At 42.7% G+C, this 13,887-nt stretch overlaps 1 protein-coding gene across 1 annotated transcript in view; it reads left to right on the top strand.

Annotated features, from left to right (window-relative positions):
• adamtsl3 (ADAMTS-like 3) overlaps positions 1–13,887 on the top strand; it is a gene marked incomplete at both ends in the record, with an annotated part of 420,411 nt that overhangs the window by 208,676 nt on the left and 197,848 nt on the right. Inside the window, 3 exons of the mRNA XM_080729421.1 lie at positions 3,406–3,619; positions 4,599–4,746; positions 10,897–10,981. Of these exons, the coding sequence (XP_080585547.1) occupies positions 3,406–3,619; positions 4,599–4,746; positions 10,897–10,981 (447 nt within the window). The remainder of the gene's footprint in view (positions 1–3,405; positions 3,620–4,598; positions 4,747–10,896; positions 10,982–13,887) is intronic.

Here is a 13,887-nt window from a genome sequence, read left to right as displayed (position 1 = left end):
ACATACATTACATACATCAACCACTTTAGCCCTATTTTATACCTAGGCTATTTGAAAACAGACGATCTACAACGCCTCGCATCGCGACTAAGTACATTTAAGTACTGTACTTAAGTACAATTCTTAGGTGTTTTTACTTTAGTGGAGTATATCCAATTTCCAATACTTTTACTTGTACTCTACTCCACTACACCACAGAGGCAAATATTGTACTTTTACTACATTGCAGTATTGATACTTTTACATCAAGCATAAAAACATATTTTTGTTCCACCACTGGCAGTGGCTGACTGCATCACTTTCCGTCACAAGGACATAACAATTAATATAACCTGTCATGTCCGTTAGCACACAGCTGCACACCCAGATTGCATTCAATCTACTGTGTCTGGAATCGATGCCAAGAGAACGCTAACTGATGTTCATGAGTCAATAGGTTCAAGACCCCCCCCCCCCCCCCTGCCCCCAGTAGAAGCTCTTCACTTTAATCTCCATTGACAAGCCAAATAACCCTGCACAAATCTACTAAATATTGCATTTAAGTTTCATAGCCTCTGTGCTCTGTTCAGTATTATGTAGTGACAAGCATGCCTATAATTGTTACACGTGTGCATGTCCACTTGTACTTTGTGTGATGCTTGAAATATTCATAATGAGAAAAGCATGTGCTGGTCATACATCTATTCAAAATCCTTGCACAAATGTAACTTCATGTTATTCATTGTAGGGCTGATGGATGTGGACAAAATATCTAATATATAACACAATATCTTTGATCAAGTGCCTCAATCTGTATTGCGACGATACAAAAAGCACACTGCTGCAAGCTTGTGGATCTGCCTTTTTTTAAACTTTATTTAAGAATAAAATAGGGCTCAAGTAAACAATGCCTATGCCAAGTACAATATCAAGTCTGATAGAATTTGATTGATTGATTGATTGATTGATTGATTGATTGATTGATTGATTGATTGATTGATTGATTGATTGATTGATTGAATCGATTAATTACTTTATTAACTTTATTAACAGTTTGGTAAAAAAAAAATGGCCTGTTGGCACAGATTTATAGCCAACAAAAGAATGCTAAAAGGATAGCCCAAATAAGCCCGTGGCTTGTTTCCAAGGTCCTGTGTAGTCAATATTGTCCTGCCCTAATTCATTATCATTGATTCACATTTGATTTGAGTGTGCCTTGTGTGAGTTGTCACTCCTCAGTCAGACACACTGAACGTGCAGCCACAAGCAACTCTTAGATCCTATTTTTAATATCTGGGATCTAGAGTTGCAATACCAACCCCTGACAGCCCATACATCCAAACAGAAAAGTCCTGTCTGATTGTATTAAACAATGTGTAACACAACAAAATTACATTGCAGCTCTACAGAAAGAAAGCTTGGATTATCCTCTTTGCCTCTGCCACGTTTTTGTTTCATAAAAGTCCACCATAGATATGTTACTTTCTGTCAATAAACTCCGTGCAGGTGATTATTTTTCCAAATGTTGGAGTTTGGAAGCACTCGTTGGAAATCGTGCAACAGTCCTGCGTACCACCTGTTTCTAAATCACACATAATGCAGGAGGCAGCAGGACGTTGTTTTTATTGAAAACGAAAAATAAGCACCTGTATCGAATCTATTGACGGAAAGTTGCTCAAAACATGTCTATGGTGGATTTTTATGAAACAAAGATTTTGCAGATACAAAGAGGACAATCCAAGCCTTCCGTACGGCTGTAATGTTGGTGAGTTTAACGCCATTTAAAACCCATTCCCTGCGAACTTAAAATATGGATGTAATTTCATTGTTTTCAAAGGTATGATGATAAACCACCACCAAAAAGACCACTAGAGCGCGCCATCGTAACACTAAAACCTTCAGAATAAACCATGTTTGAAGGATGGGTAGGTGACGTCGCTCCATTGATTCACAATGGGAGATCAGCGGCGCGCCATGTGTGCTCAATCCTGTTCAATTCGTGCTTGATCGTCTGAAACCACCATCGGTCTGGGCAACGGATCGTATACAGACGCCACGCAAAAAAATTCTGAATCAAAATCCGACCTAGTGAAGCTGCGTAATGGACGATGGTTTGAATTGAGCCAAACGGCTTGCAGACGCTAGTGTAAACAGACGAGGCCTGGTTTTAGCGGTGACGTCATCATCGTATCCTTTTTTTTTCACGGTCTCTTTATAACCAGCTGAAGGTAAGGGAACCCATTTGTTCCGTCAAAATACCCAAATAAATGCTTAATAAATGCTTTTATATAAAAGTCGATTAAAGTCGCTCGGCACCGCTAGTGAGAATGTCGTTTTAAAAGTCGACCAGCAGGCAAGAAGTTAATACAATCAGACGGGACTTTTCTGTTTGGATGTATGGGCTGTCAAGGGTTGGTATTGCAACTCTAGATTCCAGTTATTACAAAATAGGATCTAAGAGTTGCTTGCGGCTGCTGAACATGTACCTTCAGCCAGTGTTGATTTCGTCGACGTCGTTGTGCGTTTTTTTCACTGACGAAAACTAAATAAAAACAAAATAAAAACTAAGCTGTGATGACTAAAACTAAGACTAAATATTTGGACAATTTCGTCAACACAATAAAAACTAGACTAAAACGTTAGGGAGGGACTAGTGGAGAAGAGAGTCATTTTATGTTTGGTTGCTCTCATGTGTTGCATGTTGAAAATAGCAGATCTACAAGCTCACAACGCGTCGCAGCGCGACGCGTTGTGAGCTTGTAGATCGGCTATTTTCAGCACGCAACCGAGTGTAAAATCAGCCATTACGATGCCATCAAGGCCTGCCAAAATACGTTTTAGTTGACTAAATCAACTGTAGATTCAGTCGCCTAAAATCTTATGATATTTAGTCAACTAAAATTGGACTAAAACTAAAACTTTTCAGGTGACTAAATTATGACTAAATCTAAATGACATTTTACTCAAAAGACTATGTATTGCGGCAGTATAAAGGCAGTTCTACACTGCCGCGAGGAGCTAAACATGGAATTTAAAAGACACTGTATGACGCGCACGCAAAGAATTCAGGTCCACTCCAACCAGTGCGTTTGACCATTTATTCTACAGACGTTTAAGTACAACAGTTCCCAGCATACTGTTACCTAACGTGGATGTTACAGTTTTAGCGTTATAGCGGTCAACAGAAATTGTCCTCTCCCATGCTCACCCCCTCTCCGTCCAATTCCCAACTGCTGCTGTGCCCAGGTGAACGCCAGAGTAGCTATTAGCGTGGCAGCGCCCACAGCCCCGTGCCCACCACCTACTAAGAGTGCAGTGCCCAATATGTCCACCACAATACTTTGCATATGATTGAAATCATTCTGGCTCCTACACTATGACTAAAACAAAATCAAAATGTGCTGTCTAAAACAACGCTGCCTTCAGCTGGGAGCAGGGTCCATGGACAGAGTGCTCGGTGTCCTGCGGTGAGAGCGGCGGCTGGCAGGAGCGCAGCGTGTCGTGCGTGGAGGAGGACGACGCGCACGGAGAGCTGTCCCAGGTGGAGGAGTGGAAGTGCACGCATTCGCCGCGCCCGGACACGCGGCAGACGTGCAACACCTTCGCCTGTCCTCAGTGGGTGGCCATGGAGTGGTCTCAGGTGAGTAATATAAGAGGCCTGGCTGTCACAATTATCCATAATCACATAATCACATAATCGCGATTATCTGATATAATCGTAATTCTGCATAATCTCCATAATCATGTTCCAAAATGTTCATATGACTGCTGTCTGGTCAAAACCGGTGCCATGGCATTGGTCCGAAGGTTCATTAGTCCGAAGGTTCATTAGTCAGAATTTGTTAAGAATACTATGCCTAACTCTAACCCTAACCCTAACCCTAACCTCAGTAACCCTAATTCGGACAAACGAACCTTCGGACTAATGAACCTTCGGACTTATGGGCAGTCCCCGTCAAAACCAGCTAACTCCAAAATGTTATTTTTGCCAAAACCATCGAGCTCAAGTGGAGTGAGGAGCTTTTGTCCGAAGCGCCTTTTACTACTTTTCATTGGTTCAATATTGTTTTAACCAACACACAGACGTAAAGGGTGTTCAATAGCACTGATTTATGAGAAGAAGAAAAAAATTATCTAAAACCTGAAAGATGGACAGACAATATATTTTCTAACATTTTCGAAACCACAAGGCAAAAAAGGGAAATGTGCCTACACTTAATATTTGTATTTGGCCTTGAAATATCATGACATTGATGCTCTCCTGTAGCTGTAAGTGCTGGCTGCTTCAGACAAGCAAACAGACTGCGACCAACATCGATGAAGCCAAATAAAAATCCAGCTCATTCTTTTGATATTTCAATAGTTTATGAAACAATATGTTTCTCCGTCTGTTGTTTGTAATGTGTGTGTGTGTGTGTGTGTGTGTGTGTGTGTGTGTGTGTGTGTGTGTGTGTGTGTGTGTGCATGTGTGTGTGTGTGTGTGTGTGTGTGTGTGTGCGTGCGTGCGTGCGTGCGTGCGTGCGTGCGTGCGTGCGTGCGTGCGTGGGTGTGCGTGCGTGCGCGTGTTTGTGCGTGTGTGTGTGTGTGTGTACGTGCGTGTGTGTGTGTGTGTGTTCCAGTGCACTGTGACCTGTGGTCGTGGTCTGCGGTATCGTGTTGTGCTGTGCATCGACCACCGTGGCCAACACACTGGAGGCTGCAAGGCTGCACTCAAACCACACATTAAAGAAGACTGCCTGGTCCCCGTTGCATGCCACAAGCCCCGGGGTAGGAGATGTACTTATGTGAAACTCAGCCGTGTGTGTGTGTGTGTGTGTGTGTGTGTGTGTGTGTGTGTGTGTGTGTGTGTGTGTGTGTGTGCGTGCGTGCGTGTGTGTGTGTGTGTGTGTGTGTGTGTGTGTGTGTGTGTGTGTGTGTGTGTGTGTGTGTGTGTGTGTTCTGGGCCCTGGGTACAAGGATTCACTGCGGGGCCCCCCATGAATGTTCTTCATAGGGGGAGGGGATGTAACCCATTTAGACTGGGAACGCATTATTACGCATTATTTTCTGCTTTAACTATTGAAAAATAGCAGATATACAAGCTCACAGCGCGGCACGAGTGCCGCGCTGCAAGCTTGTAGATCTGCTATTTTTGAAAATGTGTGCAAGTCTTTGAATATTTCAAATCCTTCTAAGGTTTTTTGAAAAACCTATGTTTCTATGTAAGTAGTGCTCAAGCTTTTTCATGTGAAGGACTCCCAAAATGATATGCATTTGGCCCACGGACCCACATCTCAAAATATTTAGTTCCAGGGAGGGACCCCCCAGAAGAAATATCTGAGTTACTAATGTTCGCTTAAAAAATACATATATTCAAAGATTTGCACACATCTTCACGACACTGTGAGCTTGTAGATCTGCTATTTTTCCATAGTTAAAGTATAAAATAATTAAGGCTGAGTTACTGGGCCCTATTAACCCAGACCTTCTTACCTTGTTAGGTTGATATGCCTCATTTTTGCCCCTGTTCTGAGATCTGTAGATTAGTCCCCACTGCTAAAACGGGCTTATCGTCTCTATCCAAAAGTGCCCATTTCGGCCACTTGTTTTTTATGAATTGTCCAGACATGCTTCCTAGACATACCAGACTGTGAAGGGATAATAGCCTGTTTAACAGGGCTAAGGAAAGCGATGCTGCCTCGAGCTCTCGCAAGATTCTCGCGAGACTTCCGCTCTAGCTCTTGGAGCGAGCCAGGAAGTGGCCGTGCTCATTGCTTTGTTTACATAGAATGCACAGAGTGTCTCGCTAAAACACTGTGTGTGGTGTCAGTAGGAAGCATGTCTGGACGATTCATAAAAGATTATTTTTTTTGGAAGCGGCCGAAATGTGCGCTTTTGGATAGAGACGATAAGCCCGTTTTAGCAGTGGGGACTATTCTACAGATCTCAGAACAGGGGCAGAAATGAGACATATCAACCTAACCAGGTAAGAACGTCTGTGGAAACATTCTCATTCAGGGGGGGTCCTATTTTGGTTTGTATCACTCCTTTAATGCCCTCGGTCACCCGGCGTCATCGTAAAAAAAAAAAAAAACCCAGACTGGGCTCATTTACATCATCTTCCATCAATAGGGTGGGATTTATGATCCATCGTCCACCGCGAATGAGTATCCCCAGTACTCGTTAAACTGCTGGGTTCTTTAAAAGCTTATATTTCTCTCCCCCCAAAAGCTCATATTTTTTCGCAAGCCATATATTCCGGGTTGCCGCGTGTTCTGCCTTAACAGAGCTCGAGCCAAACCGAGATACTTCACAAGCGCACGCTCACGTCCCTATTTACACACACATAAACACACACAACCACACGGCCCCCGTCTACTCTCGAATCCACTGTGCTGTCGCTGAGCCGCCACTAGCTGTGATAATAAGCTCTTGGTTTCAGTTAATGGCCTGCTAAATAAATATTTAGTTGACAGACAGATTTATGAAGGGTAGTGCTGTCGGTGTCTGGCTATGCGCTCCTCCAGCACGCATGCATACCCAAATATTTTGTTGCACTAAACACCCATTGGAATGGAAACTTTGGAATGCAGGTGACAATAGGAAGCGAGAGAGCAAAGGCAATCCTATTTAATTCAAGGGATACTGGATGTCATGAATAAAAAACAACCTTTTGGCAGAAAACATATTTGCTCTGCTTTAAGTTGTACAACAACAACAACAACAACAATAACGGTAACAGTTCTTTTTTTCAGGTTTGTTTATGGTTATGTCTAAGTCAGAGTGATGTGGCCGTTAGTCAATTTTAATATAGGATTTATGTAAAAAGAATACTTATAATCCAGTGCACATCAGGATTATAGAATTTAACATACTTTAATTGTTTAGAAGACTTGAAACAATGTTTCACTGTCCACCTTGTCAGGTTCACTTCATTTGCATAATCCTAAGGGCTATTAGGATGCTTGACGACGCTTGTGTTATGTTTTGTTGACACATTATTTGCATATGATGCAAATAATATGTTTACATAATATACACAAGCAGCAGGTATATTACCAGTAAGACTCCCTAATCGGGAGATAAGCGACCGTCAGGTCGCAGCGTGATTTTAGGCCAAAATGTGTAGGAGCAGTGTCCAAAAATGTGTTTGTAAAAAGCGGCCTGATGGTGGCACTATATGGGACTGATCCATGTTGATGAGATGAGTGTAGACATACTGTGTACCGATTTGCGTGATTTTAGGGGAAAATCTGTAGGAACAGTGTCCAAAAATGTGTTTGAAAAAATCAGCCTGATGGTGGCGCTATATGGGACAGATCGATTTTGTTGACATGAGTGTAGACATACTGTGTAGCGATTTGCGAGATTTTAGGGCAAAATCTGTAGGAGTAGTGTCCAAAAATGTGTTTTTAAAAATCGGCCTGAAGGTGGCGCTATATGGGACAGATCCATGTTGATGACATGAGTGTAGACATACTGTGTAGCAATTTGCATGATTTTAGGGCCAAATCTGTAGGAGTGGTGTCCAAAAATGTGTTTTGCAAGAATCGGCCTCATGGTGGCGCTAGACGAGGGCCATGTGAGATTTGATGAGGTTGTAGTTTGGCAGGCAAGGAGTGTGTGTGCAAAATTTGGCATGGATCGGGGCAACGGTTGCGGAGATATGGGCAGGGCAAAAGTGTGACGTGTGACGTGTGACGGAGGGACGGACAGACAGACAGACAGACGGACAGACAGACAGACAGACAGCCGGTGGAGGTTTTGATAGTAAGTGCGACCTGACGGTCGCAATGAGGTTAGACATAAGGTGCAAAAAGTAGCAACGCCAACGCTACTGTAGCTCTGAGGAGTCTTCAAGGTTTTTTCAGGCCAAGGACCCCTTAGCAAGAGAGAGATTAAGCAGGGACCCCCACTACATATTGTATAAAATGATGTTGCAGATTAAACTTTTTTCATGGATTTCATAGATAGCTATAGTAGTAACTCTGAGGACCCCCTTGGGTTCCCGGATCCCCTGTTGAAGACCCCTGTGCTAAGGCAAAGGGTCACAGGTGGTATGAGGTGCCCTCATGGGTATTGGTACATTTTCCATTCATTCTCCTCACTAGAATGTGTGCTGACCAAATAAGGACTTCCACCATGGCCCGTGTTGCGAGCATAGCTAGATTCGGTTTTCAGAGGTTGCCAGCCAGTCCTCGACCAATCAGGGTAGAGTATGGCCGTAGATATGTTATGATGTTTAGTTATGATGGTCAAAATAAAAGTTTTGAGAACCACAGTCGCTCTGAACGTCTGCTAAATGCCTAATATTGTAAACTACTGAACTCATAAAATGCCACAGTCTGGTAGTAAATCAGTATCATACATATCCTGAAGCTGGAGATGTAGGCCTACCGATATTCAGTGATTGGGTCTAATGATCAAAACGAGAACATTATAATGGTGTAAAAAATCTATAAAAAAATAAACATTTAAGGGCCAGTAAGATGACCCCCGGCCACTTTCATTATCACTGAATACACCTTTAAGGCCTTCAACTGTGGTACAGCCTGGTGGAAGCTGTTCTTAAGTCTGATCTTGGGGATTATGGAGGCTTGCATTTTTCCAACACTCGTCGAACCACCTGAATGTACAGTATATTTATCTTTGCAGTCAGATCTTGTGTTCTGCTTTATTGAGATTTATTTGAACAAAACTGCAACGGGAGAACCGCAAAGCAACATTTTAGAATGAAAAATGATGGGAGAGACATCATTAAAAGTTGAGGGAAGTTTATTACCATATTAACAACATTTCAAGGTCGCGTAGGCACGCTTTGAAGAAATGCCATCTTTTTTCAGCAAGTGCGGTTCGTTTTTACACACAGAGCACGGAACGGAGCAGGATAAAAATACGTGGAAGATTCAGACATAGTGCTATAATTTCTCAACTCAATTTCACACCATTCTGTCACGAGAGGAACAGATAAAACACGTCACATTGTCACTAGGGTTCTCTAGAAGCCTGTCGGTCAATTTATTATCATCATCACACCTTTTTCCTTCATAGTTCATAATTCAGGAGTCTTCAACAGGGGGTCCGGGACCCCTAGGGGGTCCTCAGAGTTACTACAGGGGGTCCTCCAAATCTTTGTGTGATAGAAACTTGTTTTTCCTCCCTTTTTTATATTAACCACTTGAACCCTAGCGTCCATATTCTGACAACTTTAGCCAAAAATAGCAGATCTACAAGCTCACAACGCCTCGCGCTGCGAGGCGTTGTGAGCTTGTAGATCGGCTATTTTCAGCAAAGAGCTTTGTTGTAGAGGGGAAAAAGAGCAGACTAAGGCCGGCTTTACACTGCCACTGAAATCTAGCCTGAATCAGATCTGAGTCACATCAAAAGTGGAATCCGACTTTTTTTTAAATAGTCTAAATCTAGACAGGTCACATGCAGGTCACATGAAATCCGATTTTGAAAAACCACATCCAGAGGTGGTTTCAAATCCGATCCATATCGGATCTGAGGACATCTGACTCAGTCTGAAAGCAGCAACCACATCCACCCCATTGAGTTATATGCAAGTCACATGCAAGTCACATCATACTGGCCAAGCGTCACTTGCTGCGCAACCCGAGCGCGGATCGCCGACGTCATTACAGAGCGCGAGTATTTACTATTTCATTACAGCGCGCTGAGCACATGAGAAAAACAAGAGAGGAGAGAGAAAACACGTGAGCTAAATAGATACAAACAGAGAGAAGAGCGAAACACAAGAGTGAAGAAAAGGAGAGAAAAAGTTTTTGTTGTTGTCCCTGTCTGTTATGTCGCATTTCCTGAACACGTGATCAACTAGCGTCAACGTTGTGACGTGACATCATGACGGCCGACGTCGTTACCACGGTAACCAAAGCAGATATGTAGACGCAGGGCAGCTTTGGGCTGACGCTGTTAAAATCAGTGAGAACGCACAGATCAGATCTGTGTCACTTGCAAATGCAGTGTGAAAAGTCGGGCCAAAAGATCAGATTTGAGAACCAAATCGGATTTGGTCTGGATTTGACTGCAGTCTAAATCCGGCCTAAGTACAGTGAAAGTGAAAGGTCAAGTTTATTAAGTATTGACGGTTCAAGTGGTTAAATATCTGAAAACCCACGTTAACATGAATCCAAACTACACCGATGATTGTGATTTGGCATTGTGACTGCCAAAGAAATAAAACTACATGGAATCTATGAACAGGTTGTGGGGGGTCCCTGCATCATCTCTCTCTCTCTCGTCTCGACTAAGGGGTCCTTGGCCTGAAAACGTTGAAGACCACGTCATAATTAAAACAGCCGTTGATGTCACGATGGTAGATGGCTGTGGGACAGTGTTGTTTTTGACAGCAGATTTTGATTTAGTTTTAGTCATAGTCTTTTGAATAAAATATCATTTAGTTTTAGTCATAATTTAGTCACCTGAAAAGGTTTTAGTTTTAGTCTAATTTTAGTCAACTAAATATCATAAGATTTTAGGCGACTAAATCTACAGTTGATTTAGTCAACTGAAATGTATTTTGCCAGGCCTTGATGGCATCATAATGACTGATTTTACACTGCGCTGCGACGCGTTGTGAGCTTGTAGATCAGCTATTTTCAACATGCAACACCTGAGAGCAACCAAACATAAAATGACTTGCCACTAGTCCCTCCCTACCGTTTTAGTCTAGTTTTTATTTTGTTGACGAAATTGACAATATATTTAGTCTTGGCTTTAGTCATCACATCTTAGTTTTTATTTAGTTTTCGTCAGTAAAAAAAACACAGTCGACAAAGTTTTAGTTTTAGTCATAGTTTTAGTCGACGAAATCAACACTGATGTGGGAGTTGCTGTGTGATTACTGAGCACAGACCAGCCCTGGCCTCTTGAGTGTGACTGAGGTGACCTGTGTGTGTATTTCTGTCTGCGTTCCAGAGTCGGCACCAGTGGAGGCCAAGGTGCCCTGGTTAAAACAAGCCCAGGAGCTGGAGGAACACCGCACCGCCACGGAGGACCCCACGTGAGGACACACACATGCACGCACGCACGCGCACGCACAAACACACAGGGGCAGTCACAAGGGGGGGTGGGGAAGTGGGGCTGAGTTATTAGGGCCCAAGGTGGAGGTGCCTGGAATAGTTTTATACTTTAGCTATTGAAAAATAACAGATAAGCTATAAAAGTCGTGAAAATGTGTGCAATTCTTAATTCTTAATTTTTCCCTGGAACTCAATATTTTGAGATGGGGGTCCTTGGCCAAATACATATCATTTTAGGGGTCCTTCACGTGAAAAATATTGAGCACCACTGACATAGAAAAATTGTTTTTTTCAAAAAACCTTAGAAGGATTTGAAATATTCAAAGACTTGCACACATGTTCACGATTTAAAGCAGATCTACAAGCTCGCTGTGAGCTTGTATATCTAGAAAAAGCCCTGAAAATATCTTAAAAAATAAATAAAAAATAGTTAAGTACCCAGGGCCCACACACACACACACACACAAACGTATCTAAAGCCGCTAATCTGAATCACGGTCATTCAGAGCCCAGAGATTGGTCTCCTAACAATGGCAGTCCAGCTCTGGCCTCTCTTATTCACATGCATCAGTGTTTTTATCTAACACACTTAAACCAGCCAGAGACGTTTAATATTAGACTCTATCTCGTCCTCCATCTGAAATGCTAGCGCCCAGCAATAACATACCGCCACACACACACACACACACACACACACACACACACACACACACACACACACGGGCCCCCTTGTCCTTGTACAGCAAAACCACAACGCAGTCAGCAGCTCTCACTACACACACACACACACGCACGCACATGCGCGCGCGCACACACACACACACACACACACACACACACACACACACACACACACACACACACACACACACACACACACACGTTTGGTACTTGCTTATGGATGATGACTTCATATCTCCCAGGGGTACAGGGGTTTACAGTGCATGGTGCACTCATGAAAGACAAGTATGTAGGGGGAGATAGGAGCATTTGCAGGGGCGTCAATTGGGTATGGCAGGGGTATGCAGCTGCCATACCTTGGGTCCAGGGGGGGAAATAAAAGTTATGAATAAATATGTCTCTTTGTCTATCTGTGCTGGTTATTATGTTGTTAAATTACAGTAAAATAACTACAAATGCAAAATTTAACAAAATGGTCACTTTAACAAGGTATTATAGGCCTTATTCTCCCCATGTTGACCGAATAGTATATTCCCAGGTTCCGCAGGTCAGCTGCACAGGTGTAATGCATTATTGTTAATTGTGGCACGTTTACTAACATGCCAAGTTTAGCTGCACTTGAACAACCATTCCAGGCTGCCATATCCAGCCCAAGAAACTGTAGAAACCTGGGTAAAAAACGGACAAAACTCGTTTATTTTTTTCAGCCATTGTGAAAATAGCCGATCTACATGCTCACAACGCCTCGCCTCGGATCATGTTTTTTACATTAACCATCTGAACCCTAGCATCCCTATTCTGAGTGGAACATTAGCCAAAAATAGCAGATCTACAAGCTTACAACGTGCTGCGAGGCGTTGTAAGCTTGTAGATCGGCTATTTTTGGCAAAGAGTCGAGGTTTGTAGAGGGAAAAGAAGAGAAGACGGTTCAAGTGGCTAAATGTCTGACAGTGCGGTCAAACATGTCTAAGCTGTCTAAGAAATCTATGAACATTTTTAATCTTCAACACAATTTTATACAATACGTAGTGGGGGTAAAAGTAGTGGAAATTGGAAATTTACTCAAAGTACAAAATGGTCAGGACTTTGCCACTTTTCAACCTATCTTCATATAATAGGTCCTCACTAATGTTCATAATAAAATTGAAAAAAAATAATCTACTTGGTCCAAGTCTCTTAGGAGAGCTGTGGGAAGTTCAGAAATCCATAGTCTTGTTACATCATCGTTTTACAGATTCTTTTTTTTTTTAAATATTTTTTATCTTTATTATCGCGAGAACAATGGCTTCCACTTTAACATTGTAACTTTGGTTGAAAAGTGGTGAAGTAATTGTTGACAGTGTGATCATCCAATGTAAACCTTTGCCATAGTTGTATGGATTTGTCTTTATTTTAACGTTAACTCATACAGTGCCGCCAGCCACAAAGGGCGCTAGAGTGCCAGAAATTTCTCTATAGACCTTCGCTCTAGCTTCCGTCAACACTGTCCCAAGTGCCTTGGGATTTCACTCCAGCCAATGCTATGGGTGACGAGAGGAGGAAGCTAGCTGACACGTAGCCAAAATGCTAACCCATTTAGAAGCCCGATCTAAAGCTATTTCAGTCGCAAAAAACTTTCTCTTTGGGTCTGGGAACACAATCCGGAGAAAATCCTGTCTAAAGATGTGATTTATTATTGGAGTGGGCGGCGCGATGCGGCCGTTAGCGCGACTACGGCCCGTGTATGGCCGAGTGTTGGCCTGGACCATGGATGGACGTTTAGACCGGGGCTTCGTTAAGGCCTCCGATTAAATAATTCATTTTATTAAATAGGCACCCTGGAATACGTCGCGCCGCCGACAGTATATATTGAGTTTTTTTTGGGGGGCTCTAAACTTTATTTTAAACCATTTTCAATGGAATAAATCGTCGGACCATCTAGCGTCTCTCGTTGGCTAGCGCTGGTCGAGCAAGGACCACCCACGTTGCTCCAAGCAGCTCGGGGTAAGTAAAATAGCAAATAAAATATTGTATTGGATTGAAATAAAGCCGAACTTGTTCGGGATAGGCACTTATAGGGTTAATAAGGTGCTTAAATTTCACACTGTCTTGTAGAAATGCCGGGTTTTCTGCATGTTGGTCATGCTGTGATATCTTCCGAGGTCAAAACCAGCGGTGACTCCCCACTAGTTTAGACACTGATGAAGAGACTTTTGCCGCTGACAGA

This window comes from Nannobrachium achirus, assembly GCF_963921795.1.
Source record: "Nannobrachium achirus genome assembly, chromosome: 7".
In the NCBI taxonomy this organism is placed as follows: domain Eukaryota; kingdom Metazoa; phylum Chordata; class Actinopteri; order Myctophiformes; family Myctophidae; genus Nannobrachium; species Nannobrachium achirus.
This window is presented reverse-complemented; position numbering and strand designations above follow the sequence as displayed.